A 25,351-nucleotide genomic window follows, 5' to 3' on the forward strand; every position below is an offset into this window, starting at 1 on the left:
AGAGCCTGACGCGGGGCTCGAACTCACGGACCGGACCGCAAGATCGTGACCTGGCTGAAGTCGGACGCTTAACCGACTGCGCCACCCAGGCGCCCCCATGAAGACATTTTAAAGGAATAAGCTACTGAGTTTTGCAAAATATTTTAAGAAAGTGGCTGTGGTTTTGACTTGCAGAAAACAATTGCAAAGTAATTGAGTTACGCAAAATTGATGTTTATTTAACTTAATGATAACCAACTGGTCCTAGTCTCTTCAGCGATATAGTAACTTTAATTTTTATTTTTTGTTTGACAAAGTTTAGAGTAGAGTAAGAACATTGTATACCACTTAAAGTTTTATTATTCAAGTCTACTTTATGAAATAAACAATTGGTCACATAAGCCAAACTGTTTATATAAAAAAATCATCTGTGAGGGAGATATCTAAGAGATGGCTAAATGTGTCTCATGTTAAACAAGAAATTAGCTTTTCTTGTTTTTTAAAGTGTTGCCTGGATTTTCTTCCATGAATTAGTGTCCTCTGGTGGCAATACCTACCCCTAGTACCAAGTTCATTTTCATCTTGAATTGGAAAGAGTCCTTGAGTGTTTTTAAATCAAAATCTTTACAGAGGTGGCAGTTGGAAATGTCTAAAAATATTTACAATATTATTACTACCTCCTAGTGTATTTGAGAAGCAGGTAGGCAAGGCTTTTTATAAAAATGTTTGCATTAATCCTCTCTAGTATGAGTGAAATAATTGATTGTACACAAAAGATGACATTTATTTTCTTTGAATCAGAATACATTGGACTCTGAGCCTCAATTGGACAAGAAGGAAAATGTGACCTCACTTATTATATTGGCTTCATTCCATTAGATAAAAAGCATTCCAGATGGTCCTTCTTGTCTTTGGCCCATGATGTCGAAGGCATCCATAGCTTCTTTAAATTTGGGACTCTTTTTTTTTTTAACCTTATTTATTTATTTTGAGAGAGCGAGAGAGAGAGAGTGAGGGTGGGGGGAAGGGGTAGAGAGAGAAGGAGACAGAGAATCCTAAGCAGGCTCTTTGCTGTCAGTACTGAGCCCGACGTGGGACTCAATCCCAGATATCGAACTTTGAGATCACAGTTTTGCCTGAGCTGACATCAAGAGTTGGACACTTAACCAACTGAGCCACCCGGGTGCCACAAATATGGCACTCTTGCTTTGCTCTGGTGCCATGTACAAGAAGGAGAGATCCTTACAAAAATCAGATGTTCTGGAAGTTGAAATCCAATCTCCATAGGCTCATATACAACCATATCCTCCCAGGACACTGCCAAACATTTGTGCTCTTGAGAACTACAGCTTCTGCCCCTCCCCTTCCCTGTTCGCAAAGAATCACAACCATGTTCTACCTCTGTCCCTTCCAGGCAGTGATTCCTAATATCTTTTGAATGAATTGAGGGCTTAAAAATAGGCATAGAGAGCCACTGAAGTGTCTCTTTTGTTTTACTATTGTTCTTAAGGTGAGGATATTTAAAATGCATGTCTGTCTTCTGGGATTTGGGGGAATTTAGGAGTGGAAAGTACAACAAATGTAGATTAAAATCATAATAAATGATTCTTCTTCATTTTCAGTGATTTATAGACATTGGCTTTAGTGTGTTCCAAACATAAGTATATGTTTTGAAAATTCTGTGTTCAAATTCTTCATTAATCATGAAAGACATCCCTTTATCATCCCCTAGGGAATGGGATTTCATAAAATGAAGTATGATGGAATGGTGGCAAATCAAACACTCCTTAGTGCTTGATGAGGAGAATAGAAAACTTTCAGGAAATATATGTCTTAGTTGCGTATATTAAATGCAGTAATTTTTTTATATTTTAAACTTTTTTCACTTTAATTTTTTTTTTCATGTAAAGAGTTGAAGGATGCTTGCCCTACTGCCCTAAAAATATGATCCTTGATGAGGTCACCTTCAAATGTGTTTATCCAGGAGACTGTAAGTATGAACCTTACCTAATTTATTCTGAAAAATGAAACACTTGAATATTCTTTTCTCTATTGATAGCAAGTGATTGTAAACAGAAATTTTAGACAACTTCTGTAAGATTCTTCTTCAATATCCCTTCCACAATTTTTTGTTTCTATTTGCTTTCCTAAAACATGTGAATCTTCCCTCTAAAATCCTTCCTGTGCTCTCTCTCTTCCAAAACACTTTCCTTGAGCCTGAAGATCCTTATAGGAAGTATACATGGATTTATTTTAAGCGAAACAGATTAAGGAAGAGTATCTTTGTGTTTTTTGTAGGCATCCCTCTGATTCCCACAGAACCAGCATTAATGCCTCCAGGTAAGACATCTCTACCCATATTTACAGCTCTTTGTTACAATTTGAGATCTTAAAATTAGACTTACGTAATTTAAGTCTTGGCGCACTTATAATAGCTGCTGACATCAGTACTATCCCATTGACCAGAAAACCCAGAATTCACTTTGTTTTGTTACACAGCCTTCACTGGTTCCGCACGCCAGGTTGTCTGAATGGCTTCTTCCTTCGGTTCACCTCTTCCATTTCAGTTCGTATAGATAACAAGGACTTCTCTCACATTTTAAACCTAGAATTTGGGTTTCACTAAATCTTGCTTAAATTTTCACAGTGATTAAGTTGACTCTGAAGAGATGTTAATGCAAATGAAGTCATCCTTTGGCATTTCCATTTCCGTTCTTGTGTTCTGTCCCGGCCTCTGCAGTAGGCAGTCTGGCTCATACCTCACTCTTCTCCCTCTCTATGAAACTTGGCTTAGGAAAGGGTTTGATAATTCTACTCACACTAAGGCTTGACAAACTTAATGTATTATTTTTCCTGAGGTTACACGTTAGAAAAGTTCAGATATTTCTTCTTTTTTTTTGGTTATATTATCATTGTTTAATTGTATTGCTAATTAAATTATCTGCTAAAAAAGGCAAGTAGGAAGTTCTGACTTTATGTAGGAGTTATGGATTTCTTAGCCCATTCTAAGAGAGTTTTTATTTTTTATTTTATTTATCGTTTTAATGTTCATTTATTTTTGAGAGAAAGAGAGAACATGTGCACATGCACGTGGGGGAGGGACAGAGAGAGACACACACAGGATCTGAAGCAGGCTCTGTGCTGACAGCATGAACCCTGAGACCATGACTTGAGCCAAAATCAGACACCTAACCAACTGAGCCACCCAGGTGCTCCTAGAGATTTTTAAAATAAAAATATTCTGAACCAACCATTTAAATAAACAAAATTTTAAAAACTGAACTATAGTTGACATACATAAACCTCCTTCTAACTGTCACTATTACCACTATTTTTATTAGCTTCTGTATGTTGAGTTCTTAGTACATGCCAGGCACCGGACTAAGCACTTTGCATACATTTAGTCCTGTTAAGTCATTAGAATATCCCATGACTGTGCTTGTTTTGGACTAGAATTTTGTTTCCTCTCCTATTGTTTAAAAGTTTATGGTAATAAGAATAAAAATATTTAAGGGGTGCCTGGGTGGCTCAGTCAGTTGGGCATCAGACTTTGGCTCAGGTCATGATCTCATGATTTGTGAGTTCAAGCCCTGTGTCAGGCTTTGTGCTGACAGCTTGGAGCCTGGAGCCTGCTTTGGATTCTGCGGCTCTCTCTCTCTCTCTCTGCCCCTCCCCACTTGCACTCCATCTGTCTCTCCTTCAGATATAAATAAATATTAAAAATTTTTTTAAAAAGGATAAAAATATTTAAGTCTGTATTGTTTCATATTCTCTAGAAGGTACAACATCTGTATATCATGATCACTGCTTATAGGACCAAGGGATAGGATTTTTTGTCCTCCTTTATTCTGCAAATTAGAAACTGTAAAATGAGCACAAAATTAAGATTATTTAGAGAATTTATTTAACTAAAATGTAAGTTTTTTCTTACATCATTGTGGTAGACTGAATAACGGCCCTCCAAATATGTTCCCAACTTAATCCCAAGAATTTGTGAATATGACCTTACAGAGGGACTTGCAGGTGTGATTAAGTTAAGGAACTTGAGATGGGGAAATTATCCTGGATTATCCATATGGGCCCAATGTAATAACAAGGGTCCTGATAAGAAAGTGGCGGGGTGGGGGGGGGGGGTCAGAGTCAGAGAAGGTGATTCTGATGACAGAATCAGAGTAGAGGGGGAAAGTGAGAGACATTTGAAGATACTACGCTATGACTTTGAAGATGAAGAAAGGGACCACAAGCCAAGGTATTCAGGTGATTCAAAGAGGCAGAAAAAGCAAGGAAACAGATTCTTCCTGGGAGCCTCTAGAAGGAATGCAGCCCTTCATAGTACCTTGACTTTAAGACTTCTGACTTCCAGGACCACAAGATAATAAATTGGTGACATGTTAAGCCACTTAATTTGTAATAACTTGTTACAGCAGCAATATGAAATGAATACAGTCATTATTAGACAATATCACTAATGAACATTAATTATAGCTAGACAAAATTTCAACCATCTATTTTGGCTATTCTGTGGTCCTTCCAGCTTTGAATAGTTTAGAGATAACTTTAGTTCTTACAAAAAGCTTTTGAAGGTGACTTACAAATGTGTTTACTAATCATATCTTCGCTTTCCACGAATCACTCCTTTACTGCACCCACCAATGGTGGTCCACATGTGGTTCACAGCACTGTGGATTCTGCTTGCAAGAAATACATTCTAGATATTCACCGGGGGAAATGAATCAGCTTCGCTACTTACTTTTTAAAGGCAACAAAATTTCTAACTCCTGAGCAGTCTTTAGTGATGTCACTGATAGTTTTACTTATTCAAACAATTGTGTTGAAGCTGTGAAAACAGTGAAGATGTTTATAGAATGGTGATGAAAAGCCAGAGCTCTGGAATAAGAATTCTCTAGTTTGATTCTGCCCCTGACACTTACTAGCTTACCTGTCTATACAGGTAGTCTATACCTGTATACCTGTCTATACAGATAGTTTCCGTATCTGTAAAATGATAATGGTATTGTTATCTACTTTACAGAGTTCTTGTGAGGAATAAAGGAAAGTCTTTATGAAATTTTTTAGCGGTTTCTACTACATGTAAATTCCATACTTGATGGCTACCAATTCACTAATGGAAAGGATATCTTCATTCCTAACAGGTCCAGAAATGATTACTCCATCAGACTTCACTGTATTTGATATGTTAACACCAACAACAGGTTTGGAATGTGAGGTATGACTGGGTAATCTATTCCAGCTACTTGTCTTTTCCTGATAGCTTCTATTCAAGTTTCTGTATCACTATCCAAATGCTATTAAACTTCTTTTGCTATGCTCTCTAATCTATCTTTGTCAAAAGATGCTAAGAAATATGCATTACATTTTAGGAAATTTGTGTGTGTGTGCCCTCTCTGAGGCATGAACACACTGTATTTTCTTAACTGATTTAGATATGTCTTATTAATTAGTAGGATTCTGGTCACACTAAGAAAAACAAAATTCAAATGAAGTCTTAAGTATTATCCTTTAATAAAGACTTATCTAGCGTGGGCTTCAGGCATTCAAAAATATTTATTAAGCAGCAATTATATGCCAGGCACTGTGGCAGATAACAAAGATACATTGACAAGCCAAAAAAGATCAGGTCATTGGACTCCAGAGCTTGTAATTGTCTTGGCCGAGACTTGAGCAGTTAGTTATCTTCTTCAAATGTGCCACCTGTTTGATAAACCAACTGTTTATTCCACCAATATTTATTTAGCGCTGTTTTTGGCCAGGTGCTATTCAAGTACCATAGATAAAACAATGTAAAAGCAAGCAAACATCCATGCCTTTGTGGAGTTTATATTCCACCGGAGGTTCTAAGATAACCAATAAGCAAAATAAGTTACTAAGTTATATAAAATGTTGGAAGAGGCTCTCAGAAAAAAAAATCTCTTTTCAATGACATGGTCAGAAAATCCTCATTGATAAGGTACTGTAGAGTAAAAGATCTGGAGAAGTTCAGATACTAAACCATGCCAAGAAACAGGGCAGTGTATGCAGTCTGGAACACCAGGAAACAAAGTTCCAGGGTCATGTACAAAGGCCCAGAGGTAAAAATGTACCTGCCATATTAAAATAATAATGAGGCCATTACGTAAGTCAGCAGTAAGAAAAGAAATAAATAATATTATGTAAAGTCTTGTAGATGATTATAAAAACTGTGGTTTTTATTTTAAAAGACACAGGAAGACACTGGGTATTTTTGAGCAGAGAAATTACACGATCTGATTTGTTTTGGGATCATTTTACCTGTTGTGTTGGGAGTATGGTGCAAAGAGACAACAGAACAGGTTAGGAAGCTACTGCAGGAATTGAGGCAGAGATGACAGTGGCATGGACCATGTGACAGCAGTGGGGATGGTGACAAATAACTGGGTTCAGGATGTGTTTTGAATACAAAGATCACAGAATTTTCTAAAAGATTAGACATGGAGTGTGAGTGAAACAGAGGCATCAAGGATTTTAAGATCTTTGCTTTGAGCAATTAAAGGATAAAGTTGGCGTTAATCAGGATGGGGAAATTGTTGGAAGTGAAGGTCTGGGATGGGTGTCACTAAGAGTTCAGGTTTGCCATGTAAAGACTGAGATTGCTCTTAGACATCAAAAACCTACAGATGTACAGACCTGATAGACATAAATAGAGCTTAAAGCAGAGGTCAAGCTGAATTAAATTTTGAAATACTCAGTGATGGGATGAAATCACAAAAGGTGTGTGTGCAGATAGAGAAGAGAGGAAGGAGGAAGAAATGATGGCAAACGACTAAAGGGTATTAACTAGTGAAAGAGGAGAAAATGGAGGAGATTCTAATTGGTCTAGAAGCTAAGGAAAGAAAACATTAAGGAAGATGGAGTAATAAGCTATCCTAAATATGTTAATAGGTCAGTAAGATGAGGCCTAAAAATTGATCATTGGATTTAGCAAAGTAAAGTTCATTGGTGACCTTGTTAAAAATAGTTTCAGTAGAATGGAAGGTGTACATCCTTTCAGGCAATTTAGATGTTGTAGGGGCTTTGGTTTTGTCTAAATGTTTTCATTTTCCTGGTGAAGTGGAAATCAGGGTCAATACTGGGAATTGATACAATTGCACACAGAAAATTTTGGAAAGTTGGGCTTGATTATTTGCCTCCCCTTGGCTCTTAAATTTAGAAGTGGTCACTTAATAGTCTTACTAGTTAGAAAAGCACTTAACCTCTCTTATCCTTGTTTTTGATGATGTATAATATTGGGATGATAGAAACTGGCTCAAAAATTTAGGGAGAAGCAAATGAAAGAAGCTACTGTTAGTGCATGACATATAATAGATGTTAAATAGTTGTTAAGTTTTCTTCCCTATCCATTGAGATGCAGTATAGAGTAGTGGTCAAGATCACAGATGCCAGAGTAACAATCTCTGAACTTAAATTCTGACTATACCACCTACTAGCTATGTGATCTTGGGAAAGTTACTTTGACCTTCACCCTCCTGAGTTCCTCATCTATAAAACAGGAAAAAAATAGTAGTACCTACCTCAGAGGGTTGTTTTGTGGGAATGAAATGGGTTAATTAGAAAAATGTCTTAAACATAATAAGTGATATAAATGTTTGATCACTGCTATAATTATTACCATAATTTAAATACAATAAAATTAGTAAACTTTAAAAAATCTACCACTGATTTATTTTGTATTTGTTTATCTGGAAGTCGGTAAGCTATATATATATATAAAATAATTTATAATGGTTTTGTCCAGGGGCTTTTAGACTGATTTCACATGTGAATTTTTAATGAAATATTTATAGTATTAAGTAGTATTTTTTTTTAAATTGACATTAACAGAAGTTATAATGACATACTAGCTTTACAGGACATATGAAACCTCAACCTCTACTGTATAGGTCTGTTTGCAAAAACAAATCAAGACAATATAAGACTTCAATTTGCTCAGATGTCTGAGTATATGGGCAATTCTGATATCAAATAAATATTAAGGTAAAGCTTAAATTAAGTCCAAACCTAATATTTTGGAGAGAATACATCAACAGAAATTGTAGTGAAATTCTAATTGTTCATCTTTCAAAAGCTTTCGTATTTAGAAAATGTACACTATGGGCAGGGTGAAAGGGGAATTTAAAAGTTATTTGAAAACATTAGTTGAAAATAGAAAAAAGAAAACTAATTTTCTTTTTTGTTAACAGCCTCAACAATTTGATCCTGTTTATAATTGTAGCCAATATATATGCCTTAATATGGAATGGCAGTTATACAACTGGTCTCTTAATTGCCCGAAGGACTTGGAAATGCCTGACTGTGGTTTCCGGGGAAGGCCCGTTCAAGTGAACAGCGATATCTGCTGCCCTGAGTGGGAATGTCCTTGTAAGTTTGCATTTATTTATTTATTTTTAAATTTTAAATTTATTTAAATTTATTTTGAGAGAGAGTAAGAGAGAGCATGCAAGGGAGGGGCAGAGAGAGAGGGAGAGGCAGAATCCCAAGCAGGCTCCACACTGTCAGCGTGAAGCCTGATGTGGGATTTGAACCTGGGAACCATGAGAGCATGACCTGAGCTGAAACAAGAGTCAGACACTTAACCGACTGAGTCACCCAGGTGCCCTGTAAGTTTGCATTTCTTACATGACAGTCAATTTCCAATCAGGAGAAGATTGTTATTTTTTTTGAACTGATCACCTCACTCATCAAGCCAAAGTGATTGCTGAACTTTGTCCGTTTCATTTACAATTTTGTTTCCCAATGTGTAACTTTTAGAGTTGCTTTTTGTCAAACATAATAATGCTAATTTAAAAGTTTTCTTTTTTTTTTTTTTAAAGAGCGGTCATTACTACAAATACAAATAATTAGTTAACAGACCAAACCCACTCTCTACCATTTTTCTTAGGTCGGTGTTCCATGTTGTCAGAACTGAGTATTATTACATTTGATGGAAACAATGCAGCCTTATATAGTATGGCTTCTTATATCTTGTTAAGAATTCCTGGAGAGATTATTGTTGTTCACATTGAAAAATGTTCTGTGAATCAGGTAGGTCATAATCCATTCTTGTGTCATTTCTTCATAAACCCATAGCTAATGTACACAGCAACATTAGATATTCCTAAAGTGAGAAGGGGCTCAATAGCTCACTTAGATACATCTTTTAGCACTTAAAACAAAAAAGTACATGTTACATGTGACTATATTTAGAGGCACGTAAAATGAATTCACATAATGTTTTTAAAAGTCAAGTAATAGATTTTTAAGTGTTTTTTTACTTTTTTTTTCAGAATGGAAATTCATTTAAAAAGCTAGTGAGTATTTGCAAAGTGTTTCATAAACTCCTTCTCTTTATTGCCAACATTATGTTTAACTCCATAAAGTTTTAATATTTTTTTTTTTCAAATTAAGGCATCCTCTGGAAGAACGTATGGACTTTGTTTTAAGAAGTTAAATTTGACCACATCAATACATAAAATACTTGTCAATCGGGCAACAAGAAAGGTAAGAACACAAAGTTGAAAGATATCCTCACATTAGAGAAAATGAAGACAATATATTTAACATGATTCCTTCCCAAACCAGGGGAAATTAAACATTTCAGCAGAGTTTCGTTGCTATTGTGTTTAATCATTCTTTTCATGGAAAGTAAAAAAAAATATGTTTCTTAATATTGTATTTCTCCTTCCAAGATGTGCCAACTGTTGCAAATATGTCTCCCCTTGTGAGGTTAACTGTAATGGCTGTGTACAATCCATGAAAGCCCTCTTGGATAATGTGAGGGCCCAAGTTTCTTAGTGTCAGTTAACATTAGTGTTTTCCATTAGATAAAGTGGAACTGATGTGAAAAAGAGAAATCACAGGGTTGAAAGAAGGAGTAGCTAAGAACACCAGAATGAAGACCACTGAGAGAAAAATAGTTTTGAAGTGCTGATGATGTTCATTTTTCAATGAATATGTGATAGCTAAAGTAAGAAAAAAATGAAGAAATATTTGGCTATTGAACCAAACTGAAGAAGGGGGAGGTATTGGGAAATTGGGAAAAAACCCTTTGATTTTACAGGAAAAACCTTTATCCCAAGGAATATATATTTACTGGAGAGGGATGAGCTATAAGCTGGATACTTTACTGATATGTTTCTTTCAAAAATGTAAGAAAATATTGTGTAAGATTTTGCTAAAGTGGCTGAGATATTATATACTTTCTAGAAAGAATTTGTTTTTTGTTTTTTTAACCACAGGCCAAACATTCTCGACTAGAAAAAATATTAAAATGAAACTAAAATATAGTACAGTGTTAGAAACTTTAATTTTAGGTAAAGCAAAATACATGAATGGGGTAATTTTTTGGATGATAGCATTTGTATATACTTTTGATTTGATCAGGTTGATATATTAACAGGAAGTGGATGAGAAATAAATTTAAACTCAAATCTGGTCAGTGCTATTATTATGAGCATTTGGGCCAAAGGGCTTATTTTTTACCTCGCTGGTCATGTATTCAGTTAAAAACTAATTATTTAAGAATTATTTAATGAGAGTTTACGTGATAAGACAACACAGGTCCTGGTATCAAGTAATTTGTAGCTGTATGTGAGGTGCCTAAATGTAACTGCCAATTATAAACCAATAGGAGGTATATAGAGTATGACTAATGTATTGCCAAAACAGATCTCTTAATGCAGTTTATAGAAAGGTCAAATAGGTATTTTTGGAGGAGGTGACACCTGAGAGAAGTCTTAAACCAAGAGCAGAAATTAACCAGGCAGGAGTAAGGACATTTCAGCCTGCAGGTGGCAGTATGAGGAAGATATAAAAATGAGAAACTGGTTGGTTGGGGAGACATGACTGACAAATTTATTTCTGGTTCCATGTCTTTGCCATCATTTATAACAGTGGATTTCTAAATATAATCCTCAGATTGCCTACATTTGTATTACCAAGAGTACACGTTAAAAATACAGAGTCCAGAATCCCATCCAAACCTAGGAAATAGAATTGCTGGGAATCTTAATCTTTACCACGCTTGACAGATGATTGTTAGGAACGTTATAGTTAAACACTGATTTAGAAGAGCAAAGAAAAGGACCAGATTAAAGAAAACATCCTGAAAATAACTTTAGCATCATAAGTTCATTTTAGCAGATAATGGTGTAATCAACATATACTGAGGGAAACAGACAGAAAAGCATACTTAACATAGAAGAAAGTTAGTTTTGAAGAATTTAAGGGGCAGAAGGGTTAGAACAAATACTGAATACAGCAGGATACAACAAAGGAATAATAAATGAGCTTCGAAGTTATTTGAAGCTGTGGCATCAGCAGGGAGATAAATTTTTAAAAACTTAGGAAATAGTTTATATTCAACAAGAAGAAATGGAGTCATCTGATTCTCCTACTTGTAATGGGTGTATATGTAAACATAAACAGTTTTCTAACAGATGTAAAATTTCTTATTTTAGGTAGAAGTGGATTCTATTGTGGTACCTCTGCCCTTTTCAAATCAAGAACTGTCCATAGAAGATTCTGGTACCATGTATGTGATTACGACTCCAGCTGGACTAATCGTAAAGTGGGCTCACCTTACAGGGATCATAGACATTCATTTTGGCGTTCAATTTAACTTGTCATCTTATACAGAAGGACTCTGTGGTGAGCATTGCTTTTCAAATCTCAATGTCTTCTAATTGTTTTCCTGTCCACATTATACCATTTTGGCCCCTGATGCCCCACTTTTTATATTCGAGGTGTGGTGCTAACTTTCAGTGGCTCACGTGAATACTAAAGAAAGCAGTAGCTTTAAAAAAATGGGCTAAGAAGCAAGAAGTAACAGTTAAGTTTGCATATTTTTTGGAAATATATGTTTACTACTACTGTAATACTGTTTGTATTCCTACTAGTTCATCTTTATTAATCATTAATAAGGTGCCAAGCGTTATTTTATATACTTGAACTTATTCAATTCTAACAATAGCCCACATAAGTTGGTACTAGTGTTAATTTACAAGTGAAAAATAGGAAGTTATAGAAAGGTTAAAGGCTTAAAAATATTGTTTATTCCTTATTATGTTAAAATTTGAAATAGGGGAAAACTTAGTTGCTTAAGCCACCTTGAATGTTACATACAGGGAACACAATGCTCTCAATATTTGTCACAGTTTTGTTATAAAGTGTAATGCCTAGATGTATCTTTACACCTAGGCTAATACCACACCATGTTACATAGACACATAAAGAGTTATAAGCCAAAGGAAATAAATTACAAATACCTCTAAGTACATAACAAAATTAAAAAGTATAATACTGGTTTTGATGTTTGATGGAGGCTATTTTCTTTGTAGCTCTATGCTCTTTTTTTTTTTAAAGTTTATTTATTTATTTTGAGAGAGAGAGAGAGAGAGAGACAGAGAGAGCATGAGCAGGGGATGGGCAGAGAGAGACAGGGAGAGAGAGAATCCCAAGCTCCACACTCACAGTGGCTCAAACTCATGAACCGTGAGATCATGACCTGAGCTGAAATCAAGAGTCAGATGCTTAACTGACTAAGTCACTGGGCACCCCTATAGCTCCATGCTCTTAAGTGAATATCAGTTTCCTCATCTTTAAAATGGGAATAACAATATTCTACCATCAAGATTGTTGTCAGGTTTGAATGTGAAAGTTAATGTCAAACATTTGACACATTGCTTAATACATACAATCAATAGATATTAGTTTAGTACAAATATATTTATTTTAATATCACTAAATATTAATTAAGTAAAAGTTTATGGATCACCTCCTGAGTGTGTAACACAGTGCTAGGTGCTGACAACCCAAAAACAAATAAGACTAAGTCCTTTCCCTCAACAAATTACATAAAAGACTCTAATTTCTTCTTTAAAACATTTAGGGCAACGTTTGGCTGAAAAGGTTTACATATTTCCTTGCCTATTTATAGTATGCTAAGCATAGCACAAAATATTATTTGAGTATGTATAGTATTGATTATACATAAAAAATAAATTATTATTGATTAATACTCAGAGACTTTGGGAATGCATATTTCTCTGATGATGTATCACTTCTATGTGCTATGATTTCTGTTTTATTTTGTGTTTGCTTTCCCCCTCATTGTCGGCTCATGCTTTTACAGGCACACTCTGCTAACTGGATTCTCAAGTAATTACTGTAAAGAAAAAAAGCTAGGGTCACCTTTTTGCTAGCCAAGATTCACCCCCTAAACTTTGTAACTTCCATAGTAGGAGAAGAGTGGCTTCTTAAAGGGAAATCTGGTTGCCTTCATGTCTACTAGCTTGGGTGCTGGCTGAAAAAATTGTAGTGAACAAGAGTGTGAGCTAAATTGAGCACGGACCCTAGAATGGGAGGTCTGTATGAATACCTCATTCTATACAGCACTGTGAAGTTTCCAGGGGTGGTGCCTGGCATTGCAGTAAAAAATATTTTTATTAGCAATTACTTTTTCCCAGGAAAGTTTAGACTTAAAAAATAGTAGCTGCTTTACAGTATAGTTCACTTCACTTGTGATTTGTTTTTTTATTTGTTTGTTTTTGCACTGGATTCAGTTCCTTGTGTATTTACAAGGATGAGGCAATATGGTAGCAGCAACTCTTATGATCTTGATATATCTACCTGAGGATTAAGATTTGATACTTGAAATAAAATGTTTAAGTTATATCTTTTATAGTTGGAGCCTCGGGGATTAAGAAAGATTAGATCTTTTCAGATCACGTATGATCGGGGTTCTGGGCCATTTCTCTGTATTTCCCTTGGCTCTGTACTACACTGGATAAGGAGCAAGCTCCATCCTCAGTCTGGCCTTCCTCAGGAAACTAAAGGCCATAGCAGGTCAAAGCCTTATAACCATCAATAGGCCACGCCATCCCAAGGAAGGGAGATTGTCTATGCCTTAGAATTCCCAGGTCAAATCCTGTTTGGCTGTGGCTGTCCAAGTGCTGAATGTATCCATGTGTCTAGGTGACTGCCTGACCTGACTGGCTTATTATTTGCAATAGTGTTAATGAGAGGGAGTAAGAATTACCTTTATGCCAATCATAGCTCTCTCCTGTAGTGGTGATGGGGCAGGGATACTTCCTGAAAGGTAAAATTTAATGTTTACAGGAAGGGTTTTCCTGGGAGAATGGATATCTGGGAGGCAAACACCCACTATTCTAAGGAATATCTTGGCAAGCTTAAGAGCTAGTTCTTAAATTAGGAAGTAGTGGTAATAGTAGTGGAAGAGTGTGGGAGCAGAGTCGATCTCCTCTTTCTTCATTTTCTGTCATTTTTTTCACATGTCTTGACTTCCAGGATTGTGGTTTCTTTCTTATCTGGTTAAGACAACTCTATACTATTTTATCAAAGAACCAGATACATAATTTAAAAATCCATCAACATTAAAGTTAAAGGATATACATTTGGCACCTTGTTCAGTAAATAATTTATTCATTTCAAATCAATTATTAAGATGATTTATTTCTGCTGCCTACATTTGGTTGAAGTGGAAAAAATTTTCCTTTCAAATGTCACGTATCTTTCTAGGAATTTGCAATGATGATCCAGATGATGATCTGAGAATGCAAAATGGCACAATTATTACAAACATGGAAGACATAGAATTATTTATCGAGAGCTGGGAAATTGAGAAATCATTTGAAGTAACAACAAGAAGACCCGTTAAGAATTGTACTGAGCATGATTGCAGTCCCTGCATTGAGTTATTGAACAGAAGGGTTTTCATTCCATGCCATAATAAAGTAAGTTAAGGGCAACCATAGATAAGAACTATCATGTTAGACATACTGAGAGTAACGCCAATAAATTCCTGTTCTTGCCATGATGTTCTTCTAGTGAGAAGAATTTAGCCCCAAACCTTCTGTCAGTATGCTTTGGAATTCAGAATCATTTACTTTTATAGACTTAAAGAGATAAGAAGAATAATTATCTTTCATTCTCCTGTTTTTTTAGAATTCTATCGACAGATTCCAAGAAAAATGAAATTATGTCCTACAAATAAATGCCTCTAGGAGAAAGAAATCAATGTCACTTGATAACTCAATAGAGAAACCAAGACAGTGAGGATATTATCAATTCTCTATGATCCTAGCCTCTTAGGTGTATACGTGTAATAGAACCTGTCATATATTCAATTTAATTATTCTTTGTCTCTAACTTTCTGACTTTATGTGACTAGTAGATATTTTAAATAATCTGTATCATTAAAAAAAGATCCATTGTTAGGGACAAATACAGCACTTCGTAAATCATTTAATGAAAAGTTTGTGAGCATCCAGCACCCTCAAGGCTTTCTGCTGAACTCCTGTGATCCAAAGATGAGCAAGACTGTCCCTTGTCCTCAGGAGGTCTGGTGGGAAAGCAAGCTTGTAAACAGGTATCTGACAATAGACAGTCTGGAGGGACATAGGAGCCCAGGTTTGGAGGAGACTGCTCGTAGTTTTAGATGTTTGATTTACTTAGAAGGATAAATTTACCAGGAGAGAAGAGGTAGGAAGGGACACCTAGGCAGATATGTATAACAGTATGTATAACAGCAAGTTTTGTGTAAAAGGCCATGTTAGGAAGACATTGAAATAGTTGAGTGTAAGACATATGGAGGGAAAGAGCCTGGGAAAGAGGATGAGGGAACTGTCAAGGCAGGAAGGAATTCACTGTGTGGCACCTTCCATGCCAGACCGTGGAGTGTAGACTCCATAGTCCTCAGCCTGCCCCATGAGTTCCCTCAGGGAAAGGCAAAGGATGTGAAGTCATGGGTTTTGCTTTTTTTTTTTTTTAAATTTATTTATTTCTTTTTGAGAGAGAGAGAGGGAGAGAGAGAGAGAAGACTGGAGGGTCAGAGAGAGAGGAGGCTCTGTCAGTGCAGAGCCGGACGTGGGGGGTCAAACTCAGGAACCATGAGATCGTGACCTGAGCCAAAAACCAAGAAACAGTGCTTAACCCACTAAGCCACCCAGGCGTCCCATGGATGAAGATAGGTTTTAATTATTTACATTTTTTTTTGAAAAGCAGACATATAAAAATGAAAAAAAATAACAAACACGTTAAAACTCACGTCAATGTCATTTTAAAGCATAATGATTTTCAAAAAAATTGCATTTTTGATGGAGAACTTAGAAGGCTGATTAAATCAGGAACTTTCCAACTTAACTATTAAAGGCTTAGTGAGGCAACACAGGGTGCCATTTAGTCTATCATAGCCAGATCACAGGAACAGATCTGTTCCCAGTGAATCGGATGGCAAAAGAAAGGAATGCTGGTAATTTGGTTTTCCCACTTGTAAGCTTCATCTTCATTTGAAAATCTCCACAAAGCAGGCAGGTGATCTGCCTGGATTCTATCATTCTTCTACCTAAAACCCTTCAGCGTCTCTCACTCATATGTAAAGTACATGCCAAGCAACCTTCCTATTAAGACTTATGGGTCCTCTACACTCTGGCCCACCTATTTCTCTAGCTTCCTCTTGTGCTACACTCCCCTGTCTCCTTTCAACTCTTTGAACATTCCAAGATTTTTCCTGCCAGTGGGCTTTTAAGCTTCTAGTTTTTCTAGCTGGAACACTTGCGTCCTCTAATTCATTTTAGCATGGTGACGCCTCGAATCTATTCAAAGACCTTTTTTAGCTAAGAGATCCACAGGCAGAGAATAGGTCTGTGTTATTGACCTTTATACTCATGCATAGCACTATGCCTGATGTATAGTTAGGTGTTCAGTAAATTATGAAACATGCATAAGTGAGTATATACGAATGGGAGATACAGGAGAATCAGCTTTTGTGGGTTAAGCAGAAATATATATAATTTTTTTACTTCGGATGAATTATATCATATGGAATTTCAAAACAAAAATACCCAGAAAAAGCTTAGAAACATAATTCTGGAGCTCAGAGGAGGTAAGTTGAGGCCAGAGGTCAGGTCTGGGGAGTCATTTGCATATGGATTTTTAAATATAACAATAAGTAGTGTGCAATGTGCCAGTGTCTGCTCTGTATATTTACCATATATTAGCTCACAGCTAGGAAAAGATTTAAATGCCCACAATTGGTGGTGTGAGTCCAGGAAGAACATTTGTAGCTAGCGGACATGTCCATTGAGGATGGAATCTAGAGAAACACTCAGAATATAAGGCAGCAGAGGAGCCGACAATAAACAGGTAAATAGGCAATAGAATGAAGTACACTCCAAGTCCAAGGAGAGGGTTTTAAGAAGGAAACTAGCAGTGTTCCCTGGATTTGGCAGTGGGGATACTCTTGACCACAGCAAGTATTCCATACAAATTAAAGTGGTTGGAAACCAAGGAGATTCCGTAAAGAAGACTAAAAGAATGTAGAATCTTGGTTTTTTTATAGATATGGACCTTGAAGAAGAAATGATGAGAGGGGAAGAATATTTAGTATTTTTATCCGGCACTTTGAGCTGTATCAGAATTTAGGATGTGTGTGCGGATGTTTAGTATGTTTGCTGAATGAAAGAGCAGAGAGAAAAATTGGAATAAATGGTGTTACAAGTTAAATTATTTAGATTTCAGGCATTTCTAGATCAAAATGAAACCATCTATAGAAACAAATGTGTCTCTAAATTGAGGCAAGTCAAACTATATAAATTATTCAATGTTCAATATTACTACCTTTTTTGAGAAGCATTTAAAACCTCATTTAATAGTAAGGCCATGTATCATTATGGAATGCTTTAGGAGCTTCTGGTTATTTCTGTCATGGATTCAAGTCCTATGTAATATATGGAAAGGACAATTGTAACCCAAAGTATAATATCAGAAATAGATTGTGCTAGGTACACATGCTTTGTTTCTCTTTTATCTTTATAAGATAGATTTATGTAGATTAGTGCAGGCAATATTTATCTTATCCAAAATGTGTTTAAAAATATTATACCATCAGAGGTGACGTATGGTATTACGAAATTTGGAATCTCAGGTCAAGGAAGAGCCATAGTAAATACTAACTTGCCACCCTTTTATTCTCTGAATAGCTTTAGTGTAACTTAGGCCCTTCAGAGAAATAAAACAACAGAACTTATCCCAGGGCAAAATGTATCTCTAGGTTTCACCGCAGAACTTTTGTGAAAAGATGTGGATCAATTACACCTATTTCTGGAACTATGAATGTGATGCACTTTCTGCGTATGTGGCTCTGTGCAACAGGTTCGACATCTGTATTCAGTGGAGAACACCAGATTACTGCTGTAAGTAGTACATTTCAGATAATATTTCTAACCATCAAAAAGCATTCCATATTTTTTGCATTCACTTCTTTCTCTTTTCATTTTTCACCACAAAATAATTTCATAAGAATAAAATGCCTATCAATGTAACCTAGAAGTTAGATGTCAGCTTTCCCACATAGGCAACTTCTATTTTCATCCTGATCTACACCTATGGTCGGCCTCAGTTGTCCCAGAAGAAAACCTAGTCCACAAAATATTAGCTAGCAAAATCAGTGGAAGTGTGGAAGAAATCACAGGGAATGGAAAAAAGATTTGAATTCTGTATCCCAGAGCACATTTTGTTGGTTTTAATTCCACCTGCCTCATTTGCCCAGCTTGTTCCCGAGCTGTGAAGAGGATGCATGATTTTCTGTCCCCTTTTCCTCCTTTCCTGATACTGTATCCACTTTCTGGAAACTAATCTTTCTGGCTTTCTTTGATCCGTATCTAGGTTCAATCTTTTTCCAAATACGTGTTTGTGTATCCTTCTTCTTTGGTATGTATTCTGTGCTCATTTTTATCTTTTTTAATGAATATAATTTATTGTCAAATTGGCTCACATACAACACCCAGTGCTCATCCAACAAGTGCCCTCCTCAATGCCCATCACCCATTTTTCCTCCCCTCTACCCCCGCATCCACCCTTAGTTTGTTCTCTGTGTTTAATAGTTGGCCCATTTTTATCTATAGGGCCCATGCTTTCTCATCAAGTTGTAAGGCTTTTCATAAAAAGTTTATTCAACCTATCATCAGTCCTGGGCACATTTTACAGAAAACAATGTTAATTTCATTTACGAAATAGCAATTAAATAGATTAAGCGGTAAAATATGGTCAAAATGAATGTCAGTGAAATGTTCCAAGATAAAATAAAAGTTTTCATTTTCCCTAGAGGAAAAAATAAAATACATAGAGAAAGAATAATATATCCCAAACACCGGTTACATGACGTTGTTTCAGATATAAAGCAGCTCCTGGTGTGCCTTACTATCTCTTACCTCTCCTTGCTCCCAGAGGTAATCACTATTCAAGAGTGGGGTAGCTTGATTCATGGGAAATGTATGGCATCTCTAACTTTAATAGACACTGTCAAATTGTTCCCCACTGAGATTTTATCAATTTATATCCCCACCAGCTACATGTTCATTTTTTAAAAGTATGATTTTTTAAGATCACTGAAAATCAAAAGAATTTTCTCAAACATAATTTAGAAACTGCTCAGCAATGGTAGTTTCTTGTGACAGTGAAGGATTGAACCTAACCACACAGCATTTTTCTTTTTTATGGCTTGGTTGAGTTATATATTCAGAGCATATTTCTGTGCTTATCCTGAGTAGACTGTTGTATATCCTCACTGCACACAGAAGTAACTTCATACTGGTTGAATCTATATTTATCCCAACCAGATCTGGGCTGCCTATTGGTCATATTATTTGCTACAAATCAGATGAGCTTTTCCTACTGTAACATAACATAATACTAGCTGGACATCTGGAAGATGCTCAAAAATACCTACTGTTTGTTTTGTTTCTAGTTTTTGGTTACATCATAAATGAAAAATGAACTTTGAAGAGACTGAAATGGGCAAAATTAATTTTCCAAAAGAAATCTGACATTTCTTCCTTTTCCTATAATTCAAATAGGTGACTTTTATCATTAGCAAATTTTGTCCTCTGTTATTCATAGCTCTGAATTGCCCAGAGGGGAAGGAGTATCAACCCTGTGTGAGGACTTGTGAAGCAAGAACATGTTTGAACAGATGGTTCTATGGACACTCTCCATGTTTGAATTTAAGAGAAGATTGTGTATGCAAAAATGGAACCATTCTTCACAGGCCAGATTCAACTCAGTGCATTCCAGAGAAAGAATGTGGTAAGCAGCAGAGTGCAAAGTGACTTCTTAGGGACCTGGCAAATAAATGAAACTTATTTATATCTTGAGAAGATGTGCTGAGAAGGATTGAACAAAGGTCACATAGGTGTTGGAAGGGAAACCAGTTCGTTTGTAATTTGATTTTAATATAATGATTGATTTCAATTGAAGTGACCCAAGTTAGAAATTTTGTTCAGGGGCGCCTGGGTGGCTCAGTCAGTTGAGCGTCCAACTTCACTCAGGTCAGGATCTCACAGTTCGTGGGTTCGAGCCCCCCATCAGGCTCTGTGCTGACAGCTCAGAGCCTGGAATCCACTTCAGATTCCGTATCTCCCTCTTTCTGTCCCTCCCGCACTCACACTCTGTCTCTCTCTCTCACTCTCAAAAATAAATAAACATTAAAAAATTAAGAAAAAAAGAAGCTTTGTTCATAATGTAGGGTTTTTTTTGTTTGTTTGTTTGTTCCAAGATTTTATTTAAATTCCAGGTAGTTAACATACAGTGCAGTATCAGGTGTAAAATTTAGTGATTCAACACATACAACACCTGGTGCTCATCACAAGTGCTCTCCTTAATCCCCATCAACTTTTTAATCCATCCCCCCACGGTGGTGATGTGTTTCAGTCTCTACCTATGCCTGTAATAACTTAGCAAGAGTATGGCAAATTAAGAATTAAGAACATAGGCTGTGCACTGAACTCAAATTCCAATTATTTCACGTAATAATGATTCAGTTTTACCTCTTTGAGCCTAAGTTACACATCTGTAAAATGGGAAAAATAAAAGCACTTATTCCATAAGGCTAGTGTGGGGATCCACAAAATAATACAAAGTATTTTGCAACAGTACCTAGAGAAAAATAACCACTTGAGAAATGTCGGATAGTGTTATTATCTGGGAGAAAACATTTAATTTTTCTACTTTCATTTTCAAACCACTTGATTCTGACTCATCATCTCCATTGTGGTTGCAGATGAAAATAGTCCAAAATTGAGAAAATTGCAGTACCGTACTTTTTCAGTCATAGGGCTTATCATTGTGGTTAGAAGAAAAGAGAATTAGCTAATAATGAAAGAAAATGGGCAAGTAGAAGTGAAAGGCACATATAGTTCTAGAAAGTTTGTGTTTGTCATTGAGAAGAGTATTTGTAGAAGACTGAGAATAAACAGGAGTGCTTATGTTTGTTTTTAGGGACCTGTGAGGTTGGTTTGATGGTAAAGAGAATAATATAAGAGAAGTTCATTTGAGGCTGGGGATATGTTGGTCACTATTCATCTCTATTATTATTATTATTATTATTATTATTATTTTAATGTTTATTTATTTCTGAAAGAGAGACAGAGTGCAAGCTGGGGAGGAGCAGGGAGAGGGAGACACAGAATCTGAAGCAGGCTCCAGGCTCTGAGCTGTCAGCAGAGCCTGACCAGAGCTCGAACTCACGAAACATGAGATCATGACCTGAGTTGAAGTTGGTTGCTCAACTGACTGAACCACCCAGGCTCCCCTCATCTCTATTATTTTTAAAAGAACTACTAGATGGCCATAGTTTTCATTAAGTAAAACTTCAATAATAAAACTACAAGAGTCACTAAATAATTAGCTACTTCCCACATTTAGATTTTAAAGCTGACATGTTTTGCATTTTCATTTGACAAAAATGATAAATGTGTGGTAAGGCCTTTTTTTTCTTTCTAATACCACTCAGTTTTAACAGTTAATATTTTAAAACTAACTTAAATTTATTTTGCTGAGTTTGTTCAAGCCAAATAAGTTGTATTAACGGACAAAATGAATAAGAAATAAACAAATGATCCTATTTATTGAAGAAGACAGGCAAATTTACAGGTAGTTGTAGGAAGGAAAAATATTTTTGCAGACTACATTGCAAATTTCATTAGAGAAAAATGTAAGCTAGTAGCTGATGAAAAAGGGAATCTAAGAAAGGATAAATATGGGACGTGTTATCTATGTTGCTGAACCAACTCATGGTCTGAAATCAAAACAATAAATGCATCACAGCTTCATTTATTTTAGTGGCCAGGTGATGAGTGATATAACATTGTTCCTCTTTTTAAGCATGTACTGATAGTGAAGACCAGCCTCGCACTGCTGGGGAGGTTTGGAATGGGGGCATTGACGAATGTGCCCTGTACAAATGTTTGGGGAATGGAAGTATTATTCCCATAGAACCTGACTGTGATGAAGAGCCCTCACCAACTTGTGAACGAGAAGCTGAAGTTGTCCTGGGCATCATTGATAAGTGGACCTGCTGTTCAAAGGAAGTTTGCGGTGTGTATGTGGGCCAAAGCCTCACAGTTAACGCCACAAAATTTGTTGATACCATTTGTGAAAAAGTAAGGTGTGCATAATGCTTGGTGTAAAAGAAAGTAAAGGTTGAGGTAAAAACAGAAATATTGCCATAAATATTGTTTATATTCTCTCAAAGCAAGTTTTATCTCATTCGTGTTTTTGCCGATTTTGCAAATACACACACAAAACTCTGGCTATTAACAATTAATAATATTCAATAATATGTGACAAGAGAACGTTTCTGGGAATCTTTGACTTGTGACAATTGAGGGTGAAAGACCATAATAAATAAACCTTCGATTGGCAACCTTTTCACATATGACCCATTTGTGAGCTGAATGTGTTTAATTGCAGCATAAAGCACAGATTTTAGTTATATTCACGAATATTTTAACGCTTCTGTTTCTTATTTCCAGGTTGTGACATGACCTTATGTGAAACTGCCATTCCAACATGTACGGATAGTCAAAAATTGGTTGTTGGCCATAGTCCTCTTTCTTGTTGCCCACAGTATCAATGTGGTGAGTTATTAACTAGGAGCATTAAGAGTCAGGTTTATTGTTTGCTCAGATTAGTGGATTAGATTCTCACTCTCTGTGTCTACAAGAAAATGATTGGTTATAAAATATTGTGGAGTTGTCTTGCTAAAGATAGTTCTTTTTTAACCTGCAATTTCTTTATAAATACATATGTAGATATTTTGTTTATGTATTATATTAATACATCTATTTAGATAATTAACTCAATGTAAAGATCTTAATCTTAGCAGAAATATATAGGAAATAGCAGGTGTGATATTGTGATTTATAATAAGAGATATAGATCCGGTCTTCCACCCCCTTCTCACCACAGAGCTCCTAATGCTTGGCTTCTCCAAAGTGAGGAGAACTAGGAAGTGTCTTTTGTTATGTTAATGAGTTAATGATTTCCCCTTGCCAGGGGAATCAACGAGGTGATTGGAGGTTGGAACTTTCAGTCCCACCCCATGATCTCCAAGGAGGTAAAAGGGGCTGGAGGTTTCAGTGGCCAAAAATTTAACCAATCAGGTTTATGTAATAAGGTCTCCATAAAAAACCCCAAGGAGGATGAGGTTTAGAGAACTTCCAGGATAGTGAACACAAGGAAATTCGGGGCCTGGTGTGTTCTGAGAGGGCACAAAAACTCCCAACCCTTTCCCTATACCTTGCCCTATGCATATCTTCCATCTGTTTATTCCTGAGTTATTTTCTTTTATAATAAATTGGTGATCTAGTAAGTGCAATGTTTCTCTGAGTTCTGCTAGCTGTTCTAGCAAATTAATCAAACTCAAGGAAGAAGATGTGGGAACCTCTGATTTATAGCCGGTCAGCCAGCAGTATGGGCTATACAAGGTGGGCTTGTAACTAGTGTTTATAGATAGAATTGAGTTGAATTGTAGGATACCCAGCTGGTGTCTGGAGAATTACTTGGTGCTGTATGGGAATCCTCCCCTACCAAACACACACTGAGTTAGCAGGATACAGATACATTCAAAGAGAAGTAAACCATGCTACTTTATCTAATCATTTCACTCTATACAACTTTTCAAGTATCTTTGTGTTTTTGCAGAATGTGACCCATTGAAATGCCCCAGTATTTCAATTCCAGAATGCAGAGAAGATCAATTCATGATTCAAGTTCAACAGGAAGAGCCTTGCTGTTTTTCTCCTCTCTGTGGTAAGTGTTCTATAAGATAACTTTTTGGAACAAAGGGAGGGAAAATCTTTTATTTGATGTGAATTTTATGGGACTCATGGTAACCAATATTCTGCTAATATACTGATAGAAACTCAACTGAATAAGAACATTTGAAAAGAAAGTACAGCATTTTAAATGACTCTTGACAATTATTACAGTTAGCTCTACGTTCACTTAACATATATATGGACTCGGGGTGCCTGGGTGGCTCAGTCAGTTGAGCGTCCAACTTCAGCTCAGGTCATGATCTTGTGGTCTGTGAGTTCGAGCCCCGCATCGGGCTCTGTGCTGACAGCTCAGAACCTGGAGTCTGCTTCGGATTCTGTGTCTCCCTCTCTCTCTGCCCCTCCCTTGCTCATGCTCTGTCTCTCTCTCTGTCAAAAATAAACAATTTTTTTTTAAAAAACATATATATGGACTATATATACCAGTCAAAACACGCTCAAGGCAATATAATTAAGTATTTTTTTTTCTTTAATAAGGCTAGCACCAATTGTTTTGGAGAAAAATTTAGCCTTGGCTTTCCTTGAAGAACCAACTAAAATAATGGACTCTGCCAAGCCATTATAGAACCTCTTTAAAATTTCATTTTATATAGGGGCGCCTGGGTGGCTCAGTCGGTTAAGCATCTGACTTTGGCTCAGGTCATGATCTCGTGGTTCATGAGTTCGGGCCCCGCGTCAGGCTCTGTGCTGACAGCTCAGATCCTGGGGCCTGCTATTCTGTGTCTCCCTCTCTCTCTGCCCCCTCCTTGCTCATGCTCTGTCCTTTCTGTCTCTCAAAAATAAATAAACATTAAACACATTTTAAAAAAATTCATTTTATATAGCATGTGTGATATATGTGTGAGCATGATGATGCTGGAAGAGAATGGTAGAGATGAAAGGTGTCCAGGAAAAGACTGTCTATGAAGCTATATATTCTATCTGATGAAATGGACATTGAAAACTAAAAAGTTCTCTGTTTTTCATTGCAAGTGGATTATCATATCTAAGACTGGTGATTAATGTAGGCTTCAGATGTACCTATGGAAATCAAAACACATCTCTTTCTACCAGTTAAGGTTCTTTGAGTGCAAGTGGCAAAAGGGATTGATTCCAGCTAGCTTAACACAACCAATTAGTGGAAGGCTTGGGAATCAAGATTTTGTAGGGGCAAGATGAAGCAGACCACGCCCTGGGAAGGAAAGAAATCAGCTATTGTAGGTGGCAGTCACTAATGACTGACTCAG

General features: G+C 36.3%; 1 protein-coding gene across 1 annotated transcript in view; it reads left to right on the forward strand.

Moving 5' to 3' along the window:
• Nucleotides 1-25,351, forward strand: part of OTOGL (otogelin like) — a 140,667-nt gene that overhangs the window by 97,212 nt on the left and 18,104 nt on the right. Inside the window, exons 35-48 of the mRNA XM_045464048.1 lie at nt 1,890-1,969; nt 2,278-2,319; nt 5,133-5,206; nt 8,196-8,373; nt 8,894-9,036; nt 9,279-9,302; nt 9,400-9,492; nt 11,451-11,640; nt 14,530-14,744; nt 18,062-18,203; nt 19,909-20,094; nt 22,171-22,383; nt 22,821-22,925; nt 23,992-24,099. Coding sequence (XP_045320004.1) covers nt 1,890-1,969; nt 2,278-2,319; nt 5,133-5,206; nt 8,196-8,373; nt 8,894-9,036; nt 9,279-9,302; nt 9,400-9,492; nt 11,451-11,640; nt 14,530-14,744; nt 18,062-18,203; nt 19,909-20,094; nt 22,171-22,383; nt 22,821-22,925; nt 23,992-24,099 — 1,793 coding nt within the window. The remainder of the gene's footprint in view (nt 1-1,889; nt 1,970-2,277; nt 2,320-5,132; nt 5,207-8,195; nt 8,374-8,893; nt 9,037-9,278; nt 9,303-9,399; nt 9,493-11,450; nt 11,641-14,529; nt 14,745-18,061; nt 18,204-19,908; nt 20,095-22,170; nt 22,384-22,820; nt 22,926-23,991; nt 24,100-25,351) is intronic.

Source organism: Leopardus geoffroyi, chromosome B4, assembly GCF_018350155.1.
Source record: "Leopardus geoffroyi isolate Oge1 chromosome B4, O.geoffroyi_Oge1_pat1.0, whole genome shotgun sequence".
NCBI classification, from domain to species: domain Eukaryota; kingdom Metazoa; phylum Chordata; class Mammalia; order Carnivora; family Felidae; genus Leopardus; species Leopardus geoffroyi.